Source organism: Orcinus orca, chromosome 1, assembly GCF_937001465.1.
Source record: "Orcinus orca chromosome 1, mOrcOrc1.1, whole genome shotgun sequence".
Classification (NCBI taxonomy): Eukaryota; Metazoa; Chordata; class Mammalia; order Artiodactyla; family Delphinidae; genus Orcinus; species Orcinus orca.
In genome coordinates this window covers 98054523-98079070 of record NC_064559.1, presented here as the reverse complement: position 1 = coordinate 98079070, position 24548 = coordinate 98054523, and the positions used below count along the sequence as shown (strand labels likewise).

Below are 24548 nucleotides of genomic sequence, written 5' to 3'. Positions count from 1 at the left end.
GCTGCCCATCAGAATTACCTGGGGAGGTGTTTTAAAATCCCGATGCTTGGGGCTTCACCCAAGAACAATTCATCTTTGGGAGTGAGGCCAAGGCACTGGTGATTTTTAAAAGCCCCTCAGGAGATCCTAATACACAGCTGGTGTTGGGGACCCCTAGCTGGAGTTAGGGTCTCAAGCTCTGGCATCTGGGATATTGGCTTTTGTGGAGGGGATTCTGGAGAATTGTGTTTGCTATGAACAGAGCTGGTAGGAACTGGAGATTAAAGGCAGGGAGGGGGAAAGGGAAGTTAAGGGACCACGAGAGGGAAGGGAGGTGACTGCTTTGGATGTTAAGGATCTGGAGAAATTTGGCTTCTCTGTTGCTAGGGTTTCTAGGTGAGATAAGAGGCCAAGGGGAAGGAAAACCTTCGATAAGCCAGTCCCTACTCACACTGAGAATCACCATCAAACCTGAATAGCAGAAGCTGGAAGGTGGGCAAGAAGCACTCACTAAGCTAAGAATATTCTCTTCCCTCTCTCTGGGCTTTTTCTTCTAAACATTTTCCTGCATCATATCACCATGGGCCTCCTGTCCATGCAGAATGAAAAGGGGAAAAGACTGTCTCACTGATAGTGCAAGAACATCCCTACCTCAGGACCCTTGTACTTGCTGTTTCCACCTACCTGATATATTCTCCTCTCAGATGCCCGAACATCTGAATCTCTCAGTTCCTTCAGGTTTCTGCTTAAATGTTACTTTAGCAGAGCAGCTTTCCCAGTAAGAGTAGCAATTCCTCCTTCCCTCCCACTCCCTATTCATTGTATCCTGCTTTACTTGTCTCTCGTAGCATTTACCACAACCTGGTGTATTCTATGATTTTTCTACTGCCTCTTCCTGCTCTGCAGAATGGAACACTCTGAAGGAGGGGCTTTGTTAAAAAAAAATTTTTTTTCATTGTTATATCTCTAAGGCCTAGAATTTTGACTGGAACATAAGCAGACACTGAATAAATATCTGTGGAATGCAAGATTAGTGGATGAGTAAATGAAAAGCCCTTGTGTGTCTGCACGTTGGTGTGTGGCTGTTTGTATGTATTTGTGATTATATTCCTATTTCTCTGGGTTAGGTATGCTCCTTATTTTTAAACTGTGCGTTTGCCCGTGCGCATGTGTTTTTGAACATATGGAGGACTCTCTGGGTCTATGCATGGTGTGCTTCTGAATGTGAGTTTGTGTGTGTTTCTGCCTGTGTTTCTGTGTCTTCTGTAGGTGGATGTGTCTGGACCCTTCAGCCTGGTGTCAGGATCTGTGGAAGGAAGAGGCGTTGTAACTGCCTCTCACCAGCAGAGGGCACCAAAGAGCCACGTGCCTTTGCTCAGGGCCCGAAATCCAGAAATCTTGGCGGGTAGTTAGGGACCCAGGAGACTTAGGATCCGGGAGGAAAGAAGTGGAGACCTCTCTGGACCAATGCAATGCTGTAAAGTTGTGCAATTTCTGTGCAGTTTCTGATATTTCTCCTCAACTCATTCCCTAGAACCCAGAGGTCGAGGCTCCCCCAATCCTGTGAGCAGAAGCATCCGGTTAGGGGCTGGGAGAGAGGCTGGTTGTCAAGCTGGGCTCTTTAAGAAAGAGAAGAACCTCGTCAATCTCCAGGAATTCCTTCCCCTCCCAGTACCCAGATCCCTCAACCTCAAAGGATCTGAAACTCTGTGCTTGGAGATCCTCCTGTGGCTGCCCTCTCCTGGGCCTTTGGAAGTCCTCTAGTTGACTACTTTCTGGATGGGTAGATAGATGCCCAAGACGAACAAAGGAAGGAGTCAACTGCGCCTCTCCCCCACCAGCTGAGGACTCCAACACAGCCTGGTGTCATTGTGTGCTGGGTGAGGCCCCCCTGGCAGGGGCCTCAGTCCGGTCCAGGAAGCAGCTGGAATTCTTCAGCTTTGGGTTTTGTAGGTGGGAAGAGAAGTGTATCCGTCCTCACCTCCAGCATTCATCAGTCAATTGAGAATTCCCAATTTGGGGGATGTAGGGGTTAGATTCTGGGTGTGGAATTTACAAGAAAAAAAAAAAGGATTTTATCCTTTTTGATTCCATGAACAGCCACCTGCCCACCCCCTCCTCTCCCACACACGCTTACACACACCCAAACACACCCAAACACTCACACACCCTTCCCCACCAGTCATCCCCTGGGCTAGAGGCTTGTCCTCAGCCCATGCCCCGCCTCCCCAATCTACTGCCTAGTTCCGTAGCCCGGGACCAGGGCTGTATATATAAATGAGAGGGAGGTGCGGGGGGCAGGGGTCCAGCCGTCCCAGCTCCAGCGACCGCTTCTGTCACGTTAGTCACCCCCTTTGCCCTCCACCGCTTTCTCTCTTGGCGGTCCGTCCATCTCAGTTCCAGCGAGGGGTGTGAGTGCGTGTGTGTGTGTGTGTGTGTGTGTGTGCGCGTGCGTGTGCGCGCGCAGTGGGGGGGCAGGAGGAGGGCTGTGGAGGGAGGCGCCGTCGGAGGGAGAGTAGACGTCAGGAGGAGGGACTGAGGAGGGAGAGAGAGGGAAGGAAGAGAAGGGGGGAGAAAGGGAGAGCAGAGATCGAAAGAGACCCAGAGAGATAAAGCTTGAGGCGAGAAATAGTAAAAGGCGGGGGGAGGGGGGAGGGGGGAGGAAGGAGGGGTGGAGAAGAGGGAAAGGGAGAGTGAGAGAGAGAGCGAGCGAGCGACGGGACCGGGAGGAAAGAGAAATAAAGAGGAGCGGAGGGAAGGGAAGTGAGTTTGCGCGCGTGAGTGAGTGTGCGTGTGCGTGTGAGTGTGCAGGGGCGGGCGCGGGCGGGCGGGGGGCGGGCTCCCGGGCTCCCCTCCTCCCCAGCCCGCTCGTCTCGCTCGCTCGCCAACTCCGGGCCCCAGCCGCGGGCGGGCGGACGGCGGGCGGACAGCATGCTGAGCCTCCTCGTTTGGATCCTCACTCTCTCCGATACTTTCTCCCAAGGTAAGGCCCCCCCCACCCGCCCCGACCCCCGGCAGCCCGGGGAACACTAGGGGGCTCGGCGGCCCGCGGCCGGTCCCCCGGGGTCTGGACGCCACGAGGCGGGGGCTGGGTCCCGGCGCGGAGCCCTGGGGGAGGGGGCGCGGAGTAACGGGGGCTGGCGAGGAGGAGTTTGCCGTTGATTTGCCCAAGTTGTTTCCTCCGGCTGCGCGGGAGACCGGTGAATCGGGGCCGCGAGGGCCGGGGGTCGGAGTGAAAAAGGGATCCGAACGCTCAAAGTCTTTTCCGGAGCCTCTGGCAGCCCTACCTACCTCCACCCTCCGAGGCCGGGAGTCAGGACGCCCGGGTCCTGGCCGGGGGAAGGCTGGGAAGAGAGTGGGATTTCAGATTCGGGGGTGGGAGGTGCGCGGAGAGCTGGGGGCCCAGGCTCCGGAAGATGCAGCTAAGGGAATCCTCGTCCTCCTTCCAGCCCAGCCCCTGGGAGGGCTGAGTCTGAGCGGCGGCTCCAGACTGCCTGGGGCTGCCCCCTTCAAAGGCAGGGAGCGGTGCCTCGGGGCCTCTGGTGGGGATTCGAACCCCTGCCCGCGGAGGCTCCGGGTCGGGAGTGGAGTTCCAAAGGCAGCTCCGGGCCCGCTAGATATGGAAGGGGCCACTTGCGGGCGGGGCTCACACCCACGCGGGGTCAGGAAAGTGTTGATGTCGGGGCCTATTTGGGACTGGCAGGGGAGAGGCTGGGAGATGAGGGAGAGGCTGAGAGAGAGATGAGGATGTTAGTGTATCCTGAGGCTGGGCTGGGGGGCAGCGGGGGAACTGAAGAAACCAAGGGCCTGAACTTCAGCCCCGACTGGGGTCTGTGGGCGTGGATTCTTGTCTCCTGGGTCGGACTCTAAGGAAGATTTAATCCTGCTGAGCAAGCTCCCCCCACCCCCCCAAAATGGAGCTGACACACAGATGTTGACATACAAACACCAAAAACCAGCCATAGACACGGAGACAGACTATTCACCTACTGAGACAGACATACCCGCGAGCATCCCCCACACGGAGACAGACACATATACACAAAGACACTGACACATCTGAGGAAGACAGATTCCTCCCCCGGATCGGCACATGCGTGCACGTTCATGCACCCAAACATAACAAAACTCACAGACACAGTACATGTATGAGGCGGGCATTTACAAGGACACAACACGCGCGCACACACACACACACACACACACACACTGAAACCCTTCCAGGGATACCAACCCTCCAGCAAACAAAGAAACTTGAACAGATATTCATATAGGCAGACACTTACGGAGATGTACAGACAACAAAATGGAGGAGGTGGTCTCCTTTTTTTGGTGGGGGGTGGGATCTGGGAAGGGGGAAGTTAGCTTGGACTGAGCACCCTCAGGCATTGCCCTGCTCTCAGTTCCCTTCCAGGCCCGGTGGGTGCGTGTTTAGGGGTGGGGTGTTATGCTGGACCCCTCCCCTCCAATCCTGGCCAGGCGCCTCCCTGGCTCCGAAGCCAAAGCCTGGCTGAGTTGCTGGGGGCGGGTCTGTCGATCCATCATTCCCCATAGGGCATCCATGCCCCCCCCCCCCACACACACACACTTAGGATTTGGGAAGGGCGCACATCCGTGGTGTGAGAAGTGGTGCTGGGGGAAAGGAGGCCTGGCCCTGGGGTTGGCAGGCCAAGCCAGCCACTTGGCAGAAAGTTGGGAAGATGACTTAAGTTCTGACTTTGTTCAGCCGGGCTGCTAGAGAAGGGGGAGATGGGGGAGGGCCCACGGTGGTGGGGGAGGGGTCAGCTGGGTCTGTACTGATATGCGTTTGGCGCAAGCTTCTGTCTGCCCCTTTCCCCACAGCCCTCATGTGTCAGCAACGTGGATACAAACGAGCTTCAAGGAACAAAAGCTGCAGTTAGCAAACAGGAGAGGCATGTGGATTGAATTGGGACAGAAACGGTCCGAGAGAAGTGTGTTGTGTGCCTTTCTCCCTTTGGAAAGGGGGGGAGGGGTTAGGGGTTAGCTGAGCTCCCATCTCCCATCCTCCAGCGTGGGTGAAAGCAAGACCTGATGAAAGTGTGCAAAAGTATTTGGGATGGGGGGAGGGGTTACCAAAGGGAAATAAAAGGGAGAGGATAGAACGGAGGGGAGAGGAAGTCACTCCTGAGTGTTCCTGGGAAGCTGAGCAAGGACTGGGGAGGAGGCAGGGCGGGAAGGAGTGGGGATCTGGGGCTCTTCAGGGTGGGGGAAGGCGGCAGGACCTCTCTCCTCAGCCCCCATCCTTAGAAAGAAAGAGTTGTAGGCAGGGACTGGGCCAGTGGTAGGGGAAACCAAGGGGGGGATTGCCAGGGGCTTGAGGGAGGGTGGAGAGAAGGTGGGAGGAGAAGGCAGTTGAATTGAGGGGAGTGGAGAGGAGAGGGGAAGGGGACGTTCAGCCTAGGCAGAGAAATAAAAATCACGTTTTAAAGAATTTCAATGGGCTTCATCAATCTTCATTTTTCACTAAATAATTTTCTGTATCTTATCTAAATGAAAACCATTATCCTTCCCCCTGTTTCCAGCATGCGCTGGCTCCTCAGACTGATTGCACCGAAAATTGAAATATTTATTCATTTTCTGGGAGATTTTCTCACTCCCCAGTCTCAGGGAGGAGAAATTGAAAAAGAAAGATTATAGCTAATCAGAGCAATGTGGGATGACAGGCTGGCCCAGGGTGGGAGCTGCCCAAGGGAGGGTGGAGGTGAAGGTAGGGGGAAAATCTGTCCCCCCAGCCCCCAGAGTCCCCTGGGCATCCCTGCCACCGCTTGGCAGGGCGGTGAGGAGTGAAGGGAAGAGGGCCTCCTAAATTCTCAGTATTCAGCTGCCGAGTACAGCTACATCCTGCCAGAGAACAAGAGTCTGGAAAAAAAGAGTAGCTGGGAATGGACTCTCTCCTCCCTGTGCCACCCCCACCCCCCACAGATGTCCCACCCTTCTAGCCCAAAGCAGGATCTTGAGGTTGGGGAAGAGGCAGGGAGCGACATGGCAGAAATCAGGATACCAGGTCCCTCTCCTTGACCTTCTTTTTTTTAATATATAAATTTATTTATTTTATTTATTTATCTTTGGCTGCGTTGGGTCTTCGTTGTTGTGCGCGGGCTTTCTCCAGTTGCGGCGAGCGGGGGCTACTCTTCATTGCGGTGCGCGGGCTTCTCATTGCAGTGGCTTCTCTTGTTGCGGAGCACGGGCTCTAGGTGTGCGGGCTTCAGCAGTTGTGGCTCGCGGGCTCCAGAGCACAGGCTCAGTAGTTGTTGTGCACGGGCTTAGTTGCTCCGCGGCATGTGGGATCTTGTACCAGGGCTCGAACCTGTGTCCCCTGGGTTGGCAGGCAGGTTCTTAACCACTGCGCCACCAGGGAAGCCCTTCTTGACTTTCCTGATGGGACTTCGGCTCAGGCCCAAAGGGAGGGTGTGAACCCAGTATTTAGTGCCTGGAATTACCTCTGGCTAAGCTCTGGACCCCAGAAGACCCTGGATCAGGAGGCGGAGGCATCTAGGTCCTCCCACCTTCTGCTGCTGCATGGTTGGTTGTCTTGCTCTGCCTTTGGTTGTCTGATGGGGTGAGGATGAGGAAGCCCAGCCTTGTCCCCGGCTCTTACCCCCTTGACTTGAGAACCAAGTGCTGATGAAAGCTCTTGTAGACCCTCTTTATATCCTCGGGGACCAAATCTTAATTTCTCTTTTATCCTTTCAGTTTCTGACACAGTGCTACACACTCGCTTGGTAAGTGCCCTTAAATATCGGATCAATTGATTGATTTGATGAGAGTGCTACGATGTTGGAAGAAGGCAGTATTAAAGGGTGCTTAAATCACAGACTCCTGTCCAGCTCCCTGGCTAACCCCCCTCCCCCTTGGCCACTGGGTAGTTGTGTTGGCTTTTGAACAAGGTATGTGCCTTCTCTGTGCCTCAGTTTGCTCATCTGGAAAGTAAGGTTAGGAATAACATTTCATAGGGTGTCGATGGCAGTCAAATATGTTAATCCGTGTAAGGTGCATGGAACAGTGTCTGGCACAGAGAGATGTGCTCAGTAAGTGCTTCTGTTATGACTTTGTGGCTGGACATAGGAAGCCGAGTTGTTTGCTTCCTTTCCAGCTCTCCTTATGATTCTCTTTTTGTTTTCTTGCTCCAGCTGCCCAGATGTTTTGTCCTGGGCTTCAGTACCTCTGCTTTGTATCTCTCACGGAGAGAACTGGGTTGTAGAGGATCCAGAAGGGGAAGCTGACCAGCCTTCCCCTGGTTGGAGACCTCAAGAAAGCTCTGGAGAAGGAGAGGACCAAGTGGAAGAGGTCGGCATTCTAGTGAGAAGGAGCTAGAGCTCTTGGGAGAGATGAGGAACACTAGCCCCGAGGTGGCAGCATTTCAGAGTCTGGAAATAATACAGATCATTTATTGAGCCCTTGTGCTAACTACTTGATATGCATTATCTAATTTAATCTGTACCACAGCCCCCTGAGATTGGCTCTGTAATTATCCCCATTTCATGGATGAGAAATCGAGGTTTAGACAGGTTAGGTATCTCGATGGTAGCTGGGGGAACCAACCCACCTCAAATCCTGCGCCCCTCCCCTTTGCCTGGGATCCCATGCCAGCAGGGACAGATGCTGGGCTAGGACAGGGTCTTTCCTGATCCAGAGCCAAAGGAGAACTAAGAGGAAAAGAGAATGAGTGCTCATAAATGGAAACTCACTCAAATTTTAAAAATCCTCCTTTATTCTGAGATTCTGTCCTTCTACATTTTTGGGTGTTGAATGGTTTTTCTTTGATGATATGACAGTGCCCATAAATGACTTTTTTTAAAAGCCCTTTACTTGGCAAGTCTAAAGGTTTGCAACCTGTGTTTGTTTCTAAGATTAGACACAGCGTTACAGGTCCATGAGCTACAAACTTGGGCACTACCCCTGTACCATGCAAGGCTGACTCCTGGAGAATCGTGGCGAGGCAAGAGGTGGAGTGCTGAGTGGGGGCCTGGGGAGAAAACCAGGACAGTCAGCTTCCAATTCAGCGCAGTCCCTGGCAGACACAGAGGCTGGGATCTGGTGTTTGCATCTGCTTTGGGAAGCCCTGCCTGCCCTAGAGTGGGGCAGAGTGACTGTAGGAGGTGGGCTCCCTACCAAAGCGTCAAAATTACTTCCTCTTGAATCCCTACTGTGTGCTCTTCACATTCATCATTCTTTATTCCTTTTAACAACGACCTTGTGAAGATAACATTACCCCTATTTTATAGATGAGGAGACAAAAGCTGAGTTTAATTAACTTGCTTAAGGCCATCCCTGGGGTATTAGATCCCCAATTTCAACTCTTTGTCTTACTACAAAGCCAGGCTGCCTCCACGTCTGAGCCACCTGTGCAAGTGACTCCTTTCAGCTGAGGCGGCTGTGGAGGGGAGAAGGGGCCTTCTTCCTTCTCCTCTTCCCCACGGTGATGGCCAGGCTTCTCCTGGTACCTTGCTCAGCCTTCTCCCCCAGGGCTCAGCCCATCACACCTAGCGCATATCCATCTTGCTGCTTTGCCCTGAGGGTCATCTGTTTTATTCCGTGGGGATGGGAACTCCTTGTCTGTCAGGAGAAGGAGGTTAGTAAAGCCCCCTTTCTTCCCACCTGTAGAGTCTTTTTAACTTTGTACTTGTATAGTACTTTCCAATTTTAGCAACTTTTTCACACGTACAATCTCATTTAATAGAGATACTGTGATTGTCCTGTGATACAGACAGGGCAGTTATTACTGCTCCATTTAACAGATGAGAAAACAGAGTCCGAGAGAGTTGAAATGACTTGCTAAGGGGGAGGTTGGGCTGGAGGGAAGGGATAGGGGGCAAATTCCTCCGTTACCCCAATTTTGGGGGACTGTTTCCAGCTAAGGATAGGGAAATTCCTCTCATGTGCCCAGGGCTGAGAAAGCTGTGCCCCTTCCCGACCTACCACCTCCTGCCTGGTTTCTTTTCAAGGCCTCCAGACCACTTTACTTGGCCATGTCCTGGAGGATGCTTTGACCTGGAAAGGGCTGGTGTAGGGGTTGGAGGAGGCAGTGGTCAGCAGTGGGGGAGAAAGAGGCTGCCACGTCCTTGGTCCTCGATGCTGAAATGCAGCATCAAGGGGAGGCTGTCTCAGGAGTCAGGAAACAGAATGAGTTCATTCCAAGTGAGAGAGAAGGCTGTTCACTTTTGTGGAGGACGTGCTTTGTGTTTTATGTGCATTAGTAACTCATTTAATACTAACAATAATCTGTTAAATGCAGGAGTCATTATCCCCATTTTGTGGTGGACAAAGAGAGACTCAAAGATGTTAAGCAGATCGGCCAACGTGATACATCTTACAAGTGACAGAGCCAGGACTAGATCCCAAGCAGGGAAGTTGGAGTGGGGGGGGCTGGCATGATTCCCAGAAGGAAGCCCCTGAAGATGGTCATATCCACCTCTTCCACATTGCTGCTGCATGCAAGTCTCACTGCACAGTGTGTATGCCCACATGCACGCGCATAGGTTCCCACGTGGCCTCCTGTGCACTCGCACAGGCAGCCATTTCTCATCCCCATATACCTATGGACAGATATCTCTGGCTTTCCCCTGGTCCTTCCATTCACCAGAACAACACTGCCATGTTTCTGTGTACCATTCCCCTTCCAGCTATGGCAGCCATCCTTTGAAGAGTCTTTGAAGGCACTAATTTTTGTCTTGTCTCACGTGCTCTGAAGATATACACACTACAAGGTTAAGAAAGTTAGAACGCTTGGGTTCCTCATTCTGTGACTCTGGTCTCTCTCCATCCTGCAACCCCAGCTCTTACACTTTCCCACTACTGATTCACAGACAATGCAACCTGATAGAGTTCTTTGAGCTCCCAGGATGAAAGCTGTTCTAGCTCCCAGACATTGCCAAAGATCACATTTTTCTTTCTTTTTCCATCCCACTCTCCCACACCCCCCATCAGCTCTCTCCAAACTCCCAGTTTCTCCCCCTCCACATTTAATTTCTCCGGCAACTTTTATTAACCTCCGTAGCCTCTGGGAGCTGAAGCCTCATTCCTCTCTGCCCTCCTTGAGTCCATTTAACAAAATTGGGATCATATTGAAATAAATGTGCCTTGTAGCCAGCCAGCCTCCTCAGGATTAAGGGTCTTAAATCCAGGGTGGAACTCTCTAGTACTCCCTAGCAAATTCCATTAGTTTCCCAGGAGATGCTGCTGCTGCTTCATTCCTCTGGAGGTCTGGCTCTGGGAAGGTGATGGGAGAATCTCCCAGAAGGCCACGGGGACTGGGTTTTGAGGTAGGGAAGGGACAGCAGGGACCTGAGTGCTCTGTGCCTGGAAGGTAGTCCCTGGAGGCTGCCCCACTCCAGGCCAGATTAGGAATCATACATTCCTCTTCCAGACTGGCCCTTTGATGCTTTTCTTCTCTGCCTCTTATTTCCTTCTGAAGCAATATGAGGAGTCCATCCTCACTGGAAGATGTGTGGGAAGAGAGTAAGGACTCAGTCCCTTCATCCCACAGAAATGTGTTGTGTACCTATACTATGTGCCAGGCAACAGTGCTGCAAAAAGAATAAAATACTGTCCTTGCCTTTAAGGGTCTCACTTTGTGATTTAGGTGCAAACATTACTTAGCTTCGGTAGGTCTCAGTTTACTCTTCCATAAAATGGGGAGAATTAATTTTTTTTTTTTCAAATCAGCAAATGGATATTTCTATATATAAAACATACTGGTAGGCATTATGAGGAATAAAAAAAACCCCACAAAATTGTATGGTCCCTTCCCTCCAAGAAGCTAAGATGCGCATACGTATGCAGAGATTCCAGGTAGTGCCAGGCTGGGTGTAGTTGGTGTCAGGATAGCAGTGTGCGCAATCAGAGCTGGGGAGTTTGCTGTGGGCTGAAGAGGCCAGGAAAGGCTCCATGGAGGAAGTGGGTCTAAGGATGGACAGGATGTGGCTGTGGCAGGAAGAGGGAGAGCATTACCAGACCGACTGAACTTCCCGAGTCAAGGTGTGGCTACCGGAATGTGCAGGGTCCATTGAGGCTGGTGGCAGCTCAGGATTTGGGTCAGGGCAAAATAATGGAGGTGATCCAGAACAGTAGACTGTGGCCTGACCCAAGAAGGCCTTGAAAAGCCAGGCCAGAGACTGTCCTGTAAGAAGTGGGGAGCCAGGGATTTCTGTTTCTGAAGCACAGGAAGTGTTAAAAACCCGTGTGATCCCTACCTCATTCCTCACCAAACCCTCCTCTCCTCTTAAACTCCCCTTCTGCTGCTATAGATATCCGCAGCCCATTCAATTGGAAAAAAAAAAGGTGAAATGGGCAGATGATCAGAGTTTGACCAGGCAGAAGTGAGCAGAAAACCTTAGAGAAAATCAGTTCTGCCTTGGGAAGTTTCAGATCTGTGACCTGAGTTGGGGAGGCTTTGGAATGTTGAGAAGATCTCTTTTTCTCTGTGAATCCTCAGGTATATGATAAAGATGCCCGGAGACAGAGTTCAGTGGAGAGCCCTGCAGCTTGGTGGATACCTAGGCTCTTTGTCACACGTTCCCTGGGAGCTTAGGCTGGGTCTGCACTGCCCAGAGTCTAGGGGAACCACCTGGTTCCATCAGAGGGCTAATCTGGATTTAGTCCCTGCAGGGTCAGTCCTGGGCCATTTCCTCTGGTCAGTGGCCAGTGATGTGTGTGCACTTGGGGGTTGAGCCTAGAGATTCTTGAAACCTCTGCAAGGAAGCCAGGTCTGGTTTTTCAAATGGAAACCTTTGAAGAAGATTCCTGCTAGGGTGGTGAGTGCCTGTGTCCAGCTAAGCCAGTGTGCTTTTAATGGCTGGGCTGGGCCAGGCACTCAACTAGGCACTGGAGGTACAAAGGTAAGTGAGATTTGGTCCCTGTCCTTAAGACACTCTGGGGCGGGTGTGGGAGAAGGATGTATAAACACATATTGACAATACTATAAGATAAACGTTGGGAGAGAGGTATGTGAAAAATGCTGAAGTCTAGCTGTCGGAGAGGGGGGAGTGGAGGAGGCAGCCTGGCAGGGGGAGGGCACAGCCACAGATGTGAGGCTCTGGGGCTGCGCTGGAGCCTCTGGAATGCAGCGCCACTCAAGATATCCCGGCTCTGGACAATCCCTGATTGTGCCCCCTGCTCCGGATGGAAGGAGCTGAGGAATCCGAAGGAGTGAGCAAGGTCCCTCCCAAGGATTATGATTTCCAGGAACAAAGGCAGTTTATATAAAGCGCCCTTTCCCCAAATCTCCAACCTCCTGTGTCCAGTTCCCTCTTCCCCACCCCAGCTCCCACCCAATGGAGCTGATTTCTAAATTAACTTTGTCCTTGTAATCTGCTTAGCTGAGTTCTTTTTCTTTTCTTTTCTTTTCTTTTTTCCCTCCTTCCTGAATTCTCCCAGGAACAGCCTGGGGCCCTGCTCGCTCCATTACCCAGCATTGTCAAGCCATGAGGTGCTTTTAACTGCTCTTACCATTGACTCTCTTAACTGGGAGGTTATTAAAAGGAAGGAAGCTGAGATGGGCAGATGGGGGCAGAGAGAGAGACACACACAAGGGAGAGGGAGAAGGCAGGCTGACAGGGTGAAGCCCCAGAGAGGAGTTGGGGTTTTCTTCATCTTGATTCCCTAGTCATCCAGTGACTCCTGGATTTTAATCCCAAACCCTGAGCAATTGACATGCAGCTTGCTCTATGCCTCAGTCCCTACCTCCCCGGAAATCTACTAGCTTGACCTCACTGTGAGATGGGATGGGGGGACTCCCAGAGGCCCCTGCAGCCCGCTCCCTCTTTGCCCACCTCTCCCACACACATACTGCTACCAGTGCTATCAACTCTCCAGCCTCCACCCCCAAGTCAGCTACTGCCTGGGTGATGTTTGATCCTAGACTAATGTGCCTATCACCCTGCACACATCTGGGAATTCTTCCCTTACTAGGCCGTGGGTGAAGTGAGAATACAAAATCATTTTAATGTCTGTTTGAGCCAAATATAATTAGAAAGGAAAATCTGACTTGGCAAAAAAAAAAAAAAAAATCGAATGCATTGCAAAGCTAAGTTAAAACGACTTCTGTATTATCGGCACTGCTGCTGCTCTCCATTTGTGCCGAAAATTGAGAGGGGAGCCTGTAAAGCCTGTATGTAAGGGGTTTGGTGTGTGCACGTTGCCTTTGGTTTCATACCAGGGTCATGTCATAAGACTAGTCTCTTTTAACACACCTTTGGAGTGGGATAACCCCTCAAGTGCACTGGGACCTCCTTACCAGAGGGCCTATGGGAAAGCCAGACTTGCCCAGAGGGGCCGCTGCCCGTGTGATCAAGACCAAGTCATTTCACTAGAGCCTCAGTTTTCTCATCTATAAAATGGAGACAGTAATACCTACCTCAGAGGGTTGCTATGAGGACTGAATGAAGGAATCTATGTTAAGAAATGGGATTTGGAACACAGCTGGTATTCAGTAAATCATATTGCACAGTGCCAGCTTTTTATAACTCATAGTCCAAGGCAGATCTGAGGAGAGCAGACGGTAGGATGAGTGAAGAACAAATAATGGTGCAAAGACAGGTGAGTCTCTGTGAACTGTGCCAGTGATGGTGGTAATCCCTGAATTTATGGTTTCTGGAATGCAGTGCGGGGGGACTTTTGAGATGGCAGCAAAACCTAATGGAAAGCTCCCTGCTTTAGAGTTAAGTCTGAGTCCTGGCTCTGAAGATTCAGTGGTCTCTTCGTCTTCGTGAGCCTTAGTCTCCTCAGCGTTAAATGGAGTGATAGCAGCCACAGCCACTTACCTCTTACTTGAAGCCCTGGGAAAGCATCTGGCAATGCACAGTAAGCATGACCAGAAGGTTTGTCGCGCCACAAGATTTCAACTCAGTGTGTTAGAACAATGATTCTCAAACTTTAACAAGCTTATGGAGCACCTGGGGATCTAGTTAAAAAGTGCAGATTCTGATGCGGAAGATCTGGGGTCAGGTGGAGTTTTTTTTAATTTGTTTGCAATTTTATTTATTTATTTTTTTAAATGTATTTTTTAAAATTTGTTTGCAATTTTATTTATTTTTTTAAATGTATTTGTTTATGTATCTTATTTTGGGCTGCGTTGGGTCTCTGTTGCTGCGCACTGGCTTTCTCTAGATTCGGGGAGCGGGGGCTGCTCTTTGTTGCAGTGCGCGGGCTTCTCATTGCGGTGGCTTCTCTTGTTGCAGAGCACGGGCTCTAGGCGTGCGTGGGCTTCAGTAGTTGCGGCACGCGGGCTCAGTAGTTGTGGCTCACGGGCTCTAGGGCGCAGGCTCAGTAGTTGTGGTGCACGGGCTTAGTTGCTCCGTGGTATGTGGGATCTTCCCCGACCAGGGCTCGAACCCATGTCCCCTGCATTGGCAGGCAGATTATTAATCACTGTACCACCAGGGAAGTCCTCAGGTGGAGTTTATGCCTTGGCACCAAGCTCCCAGGGGACGCCAGTGCTGCTGCTTCTTGGACCGCACTCTGAAGTGTTAGAGGATGTGTTCTTCTAGGGAAATAGATCTTCAACATTCTAATGGGAAGCAAGAGAAAGTAGAATTTGTTTACCTGAATTCGCTTTTCAGCCAGCTTAGTTGTGTAACAGAGCCCGGATGAATCGTTGATTCAGGAGTGTCGATATGTTTGTTTTAGGGAAGCAGGCAGTGGGACGGAAGAGGGGGCAGTGGGTGCCAGCGTGTCCATCTTCGGGCCCAAGCCGGACCTGACCAGCCTCCTTCTTGCCACCTCCCAAGCTCCCAGTCGTGCCTACTCCACCCCACCAAGTCTTCACTCAGGCCAACAGCTGCCGGCTACAAAGTTGAAAAGCAACTAGCTAGTATGTTGGTGGAAACGCCTCCATGCACGACCCAGTCAGTCACTTCCACTCATTTTTTTTTTTTTTTAATGAAAAGAGTCCTCACAGTCCAGCCGTCATTTGGTGGAGTTTTGGGGGAAAATATTTTGGCAGAGCTGCTAGCCAGGGCCTAGACCTTGTTGGCTTTGGCTTGAAAATTTGGTCAGGAGCAAATTGAGGTTTGGGAAGGAAGGTGGGTCATAGGCCTAACCGAGGGCATGATTTGGGGGGAGCAATGGAGGACCATCCCTGGGCAGGTCATTTTCTCACACTCACATAGACCTACTGGTTGTTCAGGCAACACGATGAGCTAACTCATTCTCTCCCTACCTTCTCTGTCTGTGTGCAGAGCCTCAGGCTGTAGCGGAAGATCCCCAGGCCTGGGAAGAGAGAGCTTCTGCCTTCAGAGTTCTGATTCAATGGGGGAAGCTTGGTTCTTAAATCCAGGGAATCCTGTCCACTAGGGGAAACAGGAACTCTCATTACTTCCCCTTATCCCCCCCTCCCCCAGAAAACTGACTGCACATTCAGCCATCTCCAAGTGCAAGTGGGGACATATGCAAACTGCACACATCCATCCTGAGGGGTTTCAGAGCTAATAAAGAAGGAGGTGGGATCAATCAGATTGGGCTTCCTAGAACATAGAGCCTGGGGTCAGGAGTGAAGATGGAGAGATGATTCTGGAAGAATCCTAACATCTTTGGACTCTCAAGATCTCTCTCTTTAGTCAGGTAAGACTAACTTGAATCAACCTGGACACGTCAGTGTTTGCCCTTCTTCTGAAGAGAAAGGAATTTCATTCGCTCTCTCTGCCTACTCACTTTCATATCTAATAATCCCTGGCAAGCAGGAAGTTCTTCTTTGTGTCTAACCTGAACCCTTCTTGCTCCTGAATGAAAAAAAAAAAAACTGTCTTGAGACTGTAACTGAATAAGTGTCCGGTATTCTTTTTGTCTGGAAGAATAACATTTTCCCCAATAGGTTCATTTTTCTCTCACTGCAAGGCAAAGCTCCCAGTGATAGAGAAGCAAGCCCAGAGAGGTCATAAGTGAGACTGTCTCTGAGGCCCCAGTTGAGGCAGAGCCGGTTGTCTCTTTAGGGGTCAGATCTGCTTTCCAACAAACTGCCAAGGCTATCTTCCCAGTGTCCCCAGTCAGGGCTAGAAGGATAGTGTTCCCAGGAACCTGGCTGAGTCACCATGCACTTACTTGTTCAGTTTCCCCTTCTCAGCGGCTCGGAGCAGCTGGAGGCTGGAGGGCTCTGGGCCGCTGTCTCTGGCTGATGGCCTGAGGGCCTCTCCTCCTCCCTCCATGGGGGCCAGGCTGAGAGAGGCCGTGGCATCTGCTGCTACACCTGGTACCTGTAGGAAAGCGGGGCCTGCAGGGGAGATGGCAGAGGTAGGCCTATGCCACAGTCAGGCCCCGTTCTAGCTTCAGAGCAGGAATATTTTCCTTTTGGAATCACACAGGGATGTCCTCAACCATGCCTGGGTGGACAGGGTGGATCCCAAGTGCCATCAGTGTGGGCAGAGAAAGGAGAGGATAGGGTGTCTGCCTTTGGAGATCTACTGATCTGTCGGAGTACGGATGAGGATCCTGGACTGTATTAGATCAGTGCAGACTTTTAGCTCTAAGCTTGAACTTGAGGGTGGAGACTTGATTTCTGCTATCGGATAGCTAATTATAATAGAGGAGATAGGTTCCCCATCTTCCTCAGGGTCTACACACACAGAAAGATCATCTAAATAAGGGGAGGGGCTTCCCTGGTGGCGCAGTGGTTGAGAGTCCGCCTGCCGATGCAGGGGACACAGGTTCGTGCCCCGGTCTGGGAAGATCCCACACGCCGCGGAGCGGCTGGGCCCCGTGAGCCATGGCCACTGAGCCTGCGCGTCCGGAGCCTGTGCTCCGCAACGGAAGAGGCCACAACAGTGAGAGGCCCGCGTACCGCAAAAAAAAATAATAATAAAAATAAAAAATAAATAAGGGGAGGATTTTGAACCCTGTTGTACATCAGCACAGGAGAAGATGAAAAAGGAGGAACTGGAGCTGCGGGATCAGTTATGGAAGGTTTCCAGGAAGGGGCAAGAGGGGAAAATGGAACCCAGTGGGAAGGACTGGTAGGGCAGGACCCGGTGTAAAAGAAGGTAGAAGAGACGGCTCTTACTGGAGGGCTGGGTGGGAGAATAGTGGGGGCCGGGGGTAGGGCTACCCAGCTAGAGCAGTGTGGGCTGCAGCCTCCGGGAGCTGAGAGCTGTGGTGTCGCCTTGTCAAGTCGTGGCCCCTGCAATGTTCACGCTGGCCGTGTGACGCACTCCCACATGCACAGGCCGGGAGAGGAGTGGTGGTAGAGCAGCTCCTCCTTCCTGGAGGACGGGGCGGAATGTAAGTCCTCAAACAGGAGGAGCTGATGTGCGTGGTGGGGAGACAGGAGCTTGGCCCTCTGGTCCGCCTAGAGGAGACGGCGGGGGTGTTCCAAGTTGGCTGCAGCGTGGAGCCTGCCTGTGGGGCAGAGTGTCTTTGTCGGGGGGAGGTTGCTACCCTTTTTCAAGGGTAGCCATGGCCCGGGGTCCTGGAAGTGCTGCCCGGTGGCCTGGCACGGGACAATCTGTCCACCAGCACAGACACACGCTCCGCTGCGCTGGGCTTCTCCCTGCCCCCCAGCCGATGATCCCCAGGCCTCTTCCTCCTGCTGTCCTCCCCTGTCTGTCGGTCTGTCACTCGGCAGGAGTGAAATGTGCCCTGCTCTTGGAGCATTTGGTGCTTGATAATTTGTGGATTATAGCTAACTCTCGATAAAGATTCCCCTAATTGCTTGGCTCACCTCAGGTTCTATCATCAAAGCAAAGCCGTGAGGCCCCCCTCTCGCCCTCCTTTTCTTTTTATTATCTCTTAATTAATCACTCTGGCTTTCACACTTAGCAGATAATTACAGTCTCCTGGGCACGAAGCTCATTTTCATAACCTCCTGCTCCAAGCCAGCAGCAGAGTGGGGGAGGGGAGGAGGAAGCGGGAGAGAAGGGGAGAGTGGGAAGAGAGATGCTGGAGGGAGGTGCGGGCAGCAGGTAGCGGGTACCTGAGAACAAGGGAGGAGAAGAAAAGGACTTTGGGCAGCAGCACGGGGCGGGGGTGGGGGGGGCAGTGCGGGAACAAGGAGTGCTGAGCGTGGGCACGGGGACCAGAACCCCTGGTCAACCCAGCAGGCCCAAGGAGGCTCTGCCAGTGGGCAGGGAGTATGGCCCTGCTCCCTGGGGAAGGCCCCACCTGGTCCACCAGTGCTGGCGCAGCCTGAGCTGTACTTGCTGGCTCCCTTGGCCTCCCAGGGGGTGGGGTGGGGTACATCAGGAGATGTGCATAGGTTGGTGGCCAGAAAGCTGAATGAGGAGCAAGAGATGGTCCCAAGTGAAGTTCCTTCAACCATGTGCTGGGAAGTGAGGCAAGCTGGGGTGAGAATGGTGACAGGGAAAGGAAGGACAGGACCACCATCCAGTTAGGACCCAGGTCTTGGTCTGGGAACTTTTCTTCTTTGAGGAGAGCAGGGCACACACCCTGGGGCTGAATCCCATGGCCATGACTAGGGAATGGCCACTCAATAATGTGATTGGATGAAGAGGGGAAAGCCTAGCACTTCCTCACACCTGCGCCTTGTAGGTGCTGTGCCAGGGGTCTGACGATATGCTCATCATACCCATTTCAGAGATGAGGAAAACTGTGGCTCAGGAAGAAGAGGTGAGGCAGAGAGAAAGCACCGTTCCCACTGGGCCATCAGCCCTGACATCACCACAGACCTCGGGGCTTTCCTTGGGCTTCCAACTCCAAAATAAACAGAGAGGAAGATGTCCAGATGATGGATTTGAGAGGCTCGAGAAACAGGAGAGTTTACCGAGAGTTAGACACAGAGCTGGACTCGGACCCAAAACTCTAGAATGTACTCACGTCCCCACCACTGTTCTTCATCATGTCTCTGTGGCCTGGGCTTCTGGTCCACAGGAAGTGGTGGAGAATGAGGGAACATCCATTTTTTCCCCTCTCTATATTGAATTTTCTTTCATGACCCTAGAACAATGTGCTTGATCTCGAGAAAGAAAGAAATTGGATCCTACTAACTTTTGCTGTTAACTAGCTGTGAGACCTTGGAATCGTCCTATAGCTTGAGTCTGTTTCTTCATTGGTAAATGGGAATCTTGAAAAGACCGCAGATGGTATGCGTAAACCTGGCGTATGACAGGTGCTTAACAAATGGTAGCTGTTACTACTCCTATTGTCATTACCAGTACGCATGAAAGCACCTAGCCCATGCCCTTAGAAACCACATAAAACAAGTTAATTGTTTTAAAAGCTGGTGACGAAAAGAGGGTCCTTTTGTTCAACTTCCTCAGTAAGGGAGGGCACAAAATTTCTACCCTGTGTTCTTTCTGGGATGTGCTATTGAGCCTTGACAACCCAGGTCACTCTGTCCCAGTGCAATTTTTCTCTCCACAAATAAGTTGTCTGTTCTGGCTGGGGCTGCTTCCAGCTCAGAGCTTATTGGCTTCCAGCTCCAGGCAGGGTTGGTCGTCCCTTTGCTGACCTCCAGGCCTCAGACTGCACACTGCTCCTGCCGCCTGCAGCAGAGCCCCTGTGCCAAAGGGTTAAATGTGTCCAGTCTCGCGTGGCTTGAAACGTGCAACTTCTGGTTTCCCAGGCACTACAGTAGGAAAGTCTATATTCAGGAGGTAATATGGAAGGAGCGCTGTGGATTTTAGCCCCGTTTGTGCCTGTCAGGGAGTGGCCTCATGCACTGACCTGGGCCTGTTTTCTTATCATAAAACGAGAAGGTTAATCTCCAAGATTCTTTCTGGCTGTGCCATTTTCCGACTCTTTGCCATCCGGTGGGAGTTCAAAAAAAGGACTTGTTCTTCCTGAATGAGGCCCTGGATCTCTCTGATTTGGTTTTTCAGCCAAGGCCGGAGGTACTGATTTCAGAGGGCCAGAGCTGGGGTGCTCCAGGAGGAGGATTATTTGCTCAGGAACCAGGGTGGAAGCAAACGTTTTCTACATTTTTCAGATCTGGTCTGGACTCTAGGTGAGGACAACTGGAGTGCCCTTCTCCACACACACACACACACACACACACACACACACACACACACACACACACACACAGAGTCTGCTGTCCGCTCTGGGAAGGTGGGAGACCCTGGATCAAGCATGTGGGTTCTTGTGTCTCCATGTTGATAAGAGTTTGTTCCTTAAGCAACGTGCTCTGGCTTCACCCTGAACTTTAGCTTTGGTCTGTGAAAAGGTTTCGCAGAGTCTTGTGGGAACATAAACATTTGGTAGATTTCTTTCCCTGAAAGCTATTTCTTCTCCTTTCTTTTTCTGGGAACTTTAGCCAGCAAGACCAAGGCCCCTCCACCCTCCCATCCTCCCTCCCCTTTGCCTGAGACACCCAACCCCCTCTCTCCTCCTCCCCGCGATGAAAACAAAGTGAATTGGTGGGTACTGGGAATCATCGAGAGCAAACCGGGCCAGAAGAAAGGAGTGAGGCAAACAGATAGCTCTCCCAAGAGGAGAAATTATAAGAAGGGAGGAGAGAGAGAGAGGGAAAATAAGCAAATGGCATCAGTGGTGAAAAGTGAATTCCAGGCATTTAAAATTCTTTTGGTTTTAATCATCTCAGAGGCCGACCAGAGCTGAGCCGTGGGGGAAGGGAAAAAATGAAAACCAGGGCCCTCTCCTAGGAGCCAGAGCCCAGGAATTTCGGTCTGCGCCCTCCACCTCCTGCCTCTGATGCTCAGAAGGGTTACCTCCTCCAAGGGCCTTTCCTGACTAACCCTCCCTTTATCTCATTTCACAGGCTCGGTTTATACTCAGTTTTCAAGCACTGACCTTTCAGTTTTCGACCAGATTGCAAGTTCCCCAAGGCCCTGGATTATGCTTTGTTAAAAACAAAACAAAAATAACAAACAACAAACCTCGGCCTCTTTCATAAGTCATGCCTGGGCCTCCTCGGTGAGGGTCAGGGCCCCCAGAGAAACTTCTGGGCCTGTTTTCCTCCTTTGTAACATGGATTTGAAGAGATGAGCTGAGCCTGGAAGAAACTCCTGAAGGAACTGGGAAGCTGGGAGGGAGCCTGGCGGGTCCCGGGTGCCTCCTCTGTGCAGTGTTCTGTGTTGGCTGCTTTAGGATTCTCTCAAGGGCTGTCCTGTCTTCTTGCCCCCTCCCTCAGGGTCGGGGCTCGTTGTCCGGAAAAGCAGCAGGCGAAGCCCCTGGACACTGGTGGGTGGGGGGATTCCAGGCTCTTTCCCTGGCCAGGGGGGCAAGAGTGGGTTTTAGGTGAGGGAGTGAATCAGGAAATCTCATCAGCCTGGCCAGGGGATGGGTGGTGAGGCACAGAGTGAAGCAGAGCCTGAGGTTAGCCTGGAAAGAAGCAGGAGGAGGGCAGGGAAGACCCCGTCACCTGCCATGCTCAGAAGCCTCCTCCTTTTCTAGTCTGGCCCCTCCCTGTGTGCTCAGCATCTTTCTTCTTTCTTTCTTTCTTTTTTTTTTTTAAGGATTTATTTATTTATTTTTGGCTGTGTTGGGTCTTCGTTTCTGTGCGAGGGCTTTCTCTAGTTTCGGCAAGCAAGAGCCACTCTTCATCGCGGTGCGCGGGCCTCTCACTATCGCGCCTCTCTTGTTGCGGAGCACAGGCTCCAGACGCGCAGGCTCAGTAGTTGTGGCTCAGGGGCCCAGTTGCTCCGCGGCATGTGGGATCTTCCCAGACCAGGGCTCAAACCCGTGTCCCCTGCATTGGCAGGCGGACTCTCAACCACTGCGCCACCAGGGAAACCCCTCTTTCTTCTTTCTGAGCTTCCTCCCTCAGCCTCCCGCTCCCCGACTCTTTCTCCTTCTCCATCTGGAGGCAGCTTTTTCCATTCTACTGACCACTAGCTGTTTCTCCCAGTTTCCCAAACCCTCTTGCCCTCAAACTTCGATGCTGGGATGTTCAGACTTTGTTTCTTATAATGCATTTCCCACTTCCTTCCCCCAGTAAGATTACAAACATTGAGAGCTCGAGGCTATATTAGATCTGATATTAGACTGGGAGTCCGGTGACCTGGATTTTCGCCTTGACTCTTCCTGGGCTGTTTCTTCTTGGGCAAGTCACGTGCTCTTTCGGGGCCTCGGTTTATTCAGCCAGAAAACAAGGAGCTCACTAGGTGATGCCTGAGGTCCCGGAAGTACTCTTTGCCTTCTGGGTAAAAGAGCAGGATCTGGAGTTCAGACTGCTTGGGTTCATGACCCTGTTGTGCAAGTCCCTTCACCTTGGTATAGAAGAACAGTGGCATCTGCTTCGTAGGGTGGTGATAAAGATTGCATTAAATAATCTGTGTAGAATGCTTGGCAAACGTATCTGAGATGCTTTAAGTATGCGGTACATGTTAGCTCTTATTGCTAAGCTGAACCCTAACATTTTATGGTATGAAGTAATGAGAAGAGCCCTGGATTTGTGGTCCAGGGATTCAGGTTCCAGCTTCCTTCCTGACTTTCTGTGTGACCTTGTACAATTTCGTTTCAAGTTGTGAATATGTTAATGAAAAGTCTTTGGGGACAAGGGGATCTTCTCTCTTGGTCTTGCATCTACCCCACCGTTCATGCCTAGAACGGTGCCTGGCCTAGGCACTCAGGAAGTGTGTGTTACATGAATGATTGAGTATAAGGTACTAATCGATGAACAAGGAAATTGAGGCTCTGAATGGGAAAATGAATTGCTCAAGATGGACACAGCTAACGTTTGTTGCGTGCGGGGCTGGGGCGCGGGGGGCTGCTGTGGGCTGTAGGATATTTGGTGGCTTCCCTGGCCTCTGCTCACTAGAAACCAGTAGCACACCCCACCCACCGGTGTGACAATAAAAAATGTCTCCGGACATTTCCAAGTGTCCCCTGGGATAAAATCACACTGATTGAGAACCACAGAACCAACGAGAGGAAGAGCTAGACCTAGAAATCGAGTCTTCTGACTCCCAATCCATAGCTTTCTCTAAAATGTCAGATTGTTGTTTATTTCTCCCTTTACCCAAGTATTTAACCTTGACCCATATCATAAAATTAAGAGAGAGATGTTTATGTCATGGAGGAGTGAGTAGAGTATTTCAATCTCTAGCCCATTTTAGAAATGATTAGGCTTCCACCTAAACCATAACTTACTGACAGGGGGACCAGGGAAGGAGCAGACAGGTGGCAAAGACAGCCACCTGGACAATCCACCAGTGGGGAGTGAATGGAGGCCCTGAGTTCCTTTAGAAACGAAGTTTGGGATGAGGATTGCTGGGAGATCTACCCACTCGCTGCCTTAAGCAGATAAAAGTCCCCCAGACACCGGGACTAACTGTTTTGGGTCTCAGGCACCTGCTACACCTCCCTCCCCTCCCCTCACCCCCCTTCCCCCCAGCTATAGCTGCTGAGACGGCTCTGACGGCCTAGGGCACCTCAGAGTACAGAAAAATCACAGATTTAATCCAACCCCTGAAAAGATAGATACCAATGAAAACCAAGACTCAAGAGTGTAAGTGACTCAGTGCCCCAGAGCAGACGCTAGAAGTTCCACCTTCAGCAGTTTGGAAAACCACTGCTTCACCTCCACAAACCTCCCTGCCTCTCCTCCCCATTCCTGACTGCACAGATCGAAAAGTCCTTCCTTGGTTGGGGGTGGAGGGGAAATGGTGAGATAAGGAATCTATTTTCCATTAATTGCTAGAGGAACTGAGGCCCAGAGAGGAAGGTGGTGGTCCCCAGAGAAGCTTGAGTAACAGTGCTCCTGGGACTGCAGGCAGATCCCCCCACCTTCCCCAGACATGCCCTTATCCTTCAACCTCTGCCCCCATCCCTCCTAAAGGGCCTACTCTTGCTGTCATGGCAACCAGGGGATTAGGGCCAGCTAGGAAGCCTAACGGTAGGGGAGAGGGCTTAGAGCGGAGGCAGGTGGAAGGAGGAAATGAGAGAATGAGGTGATGATAAGGAAACGGAGCTGGGTTGGGGGGGGAGAGCGGGACAGAGAGGAAGGTGAAAGGAAGGGAGAGAATGAGAGAAAACTCATCCGTCCTAGGAGAGAAAAGGAGGGAGGAGCTGGGAGGGAAGAGAGAGAGAGAAACCTCAACTTTTATTTAAAATCGGAGAGCAGTTGTATGCCTGGAGTCGTTGCCATGGCAACGGCAAAGAAAAGGAGATAGAGAGCTTGTGAAGCCGTGAAAACCCAATAGGGGTAAATGTTTAAAGCCAGGAACAAAAACCATTCAGAGATAATTAAGTAACAGGCTGCAGGTTCCAGACTCCTGCCCATTGTCAGGGGACTTGGCCTGAGATGCCAGCCTGCTCTACCTCTCCTTCTCCCCCGCCTTTATCCTTGTCCTCACTCACCAAGAGGATTTCAAAGAAGCAGCCAGGGAGCCCCAACCCTCCCTCCAATCTTCTTCCCTTTAACTGGGGACTGGCCCCCTCACTCCAGTGCCAGCTCCGCAGACCAAGGCTGGACAAGCTTTCTCTCCTGCACTATTAGGAAAAATACAGTCTTGGTAGAGAAAAACAACAAAAAAGGCTTTGGTCAGATAGACAGAAGAACTTGTGGATGCTAAATTACTAGATGGACAATTAAGTTGTGGACTTTCTTCCTTTGGACCATCTCGAGGGTAAGAGCTGCAGATGTCACAGGCAGGCTGACCTCTGTGTTGACTGTCGCCCTCTGGGTCTCTGAAGTGCTGGGG

General features: G+C 51.6%; 1 protein-coding gene across 5 annotated transcripts in view; it reads left to right on the top strand.

Annotated features, from left to right (window-relative positions):
* Positions 1-2647: 2647 nt before the first annotated feature.
* KIRREL1 (kirre like nephrin family adhesion molecule 1) overlaps positions 2648-24548 on the top strand; it is a 101532-nt gene continuing 79631 nt past the window's right edge. For 2 of the 5 annotated variants that reach the window (XM_049694418.1, XM_033414331.2), the window contains exon 1: positions 2649-2962. In XM_049694418.1, coding sequence (XP_049550375.1) covers positions 2911-2962 — 52 coding nt within the window. In that variant the 5' untranslated portion in view covers positions 2649-2910. Of the gene's footprint in view, positions 2963-24548 lie in introns of all 5 variants that reach the window. The other 3 variants (XM_004284472.3, XM_033414330.2, XM_049694419.1) reach the window with 2 other exon arrangements.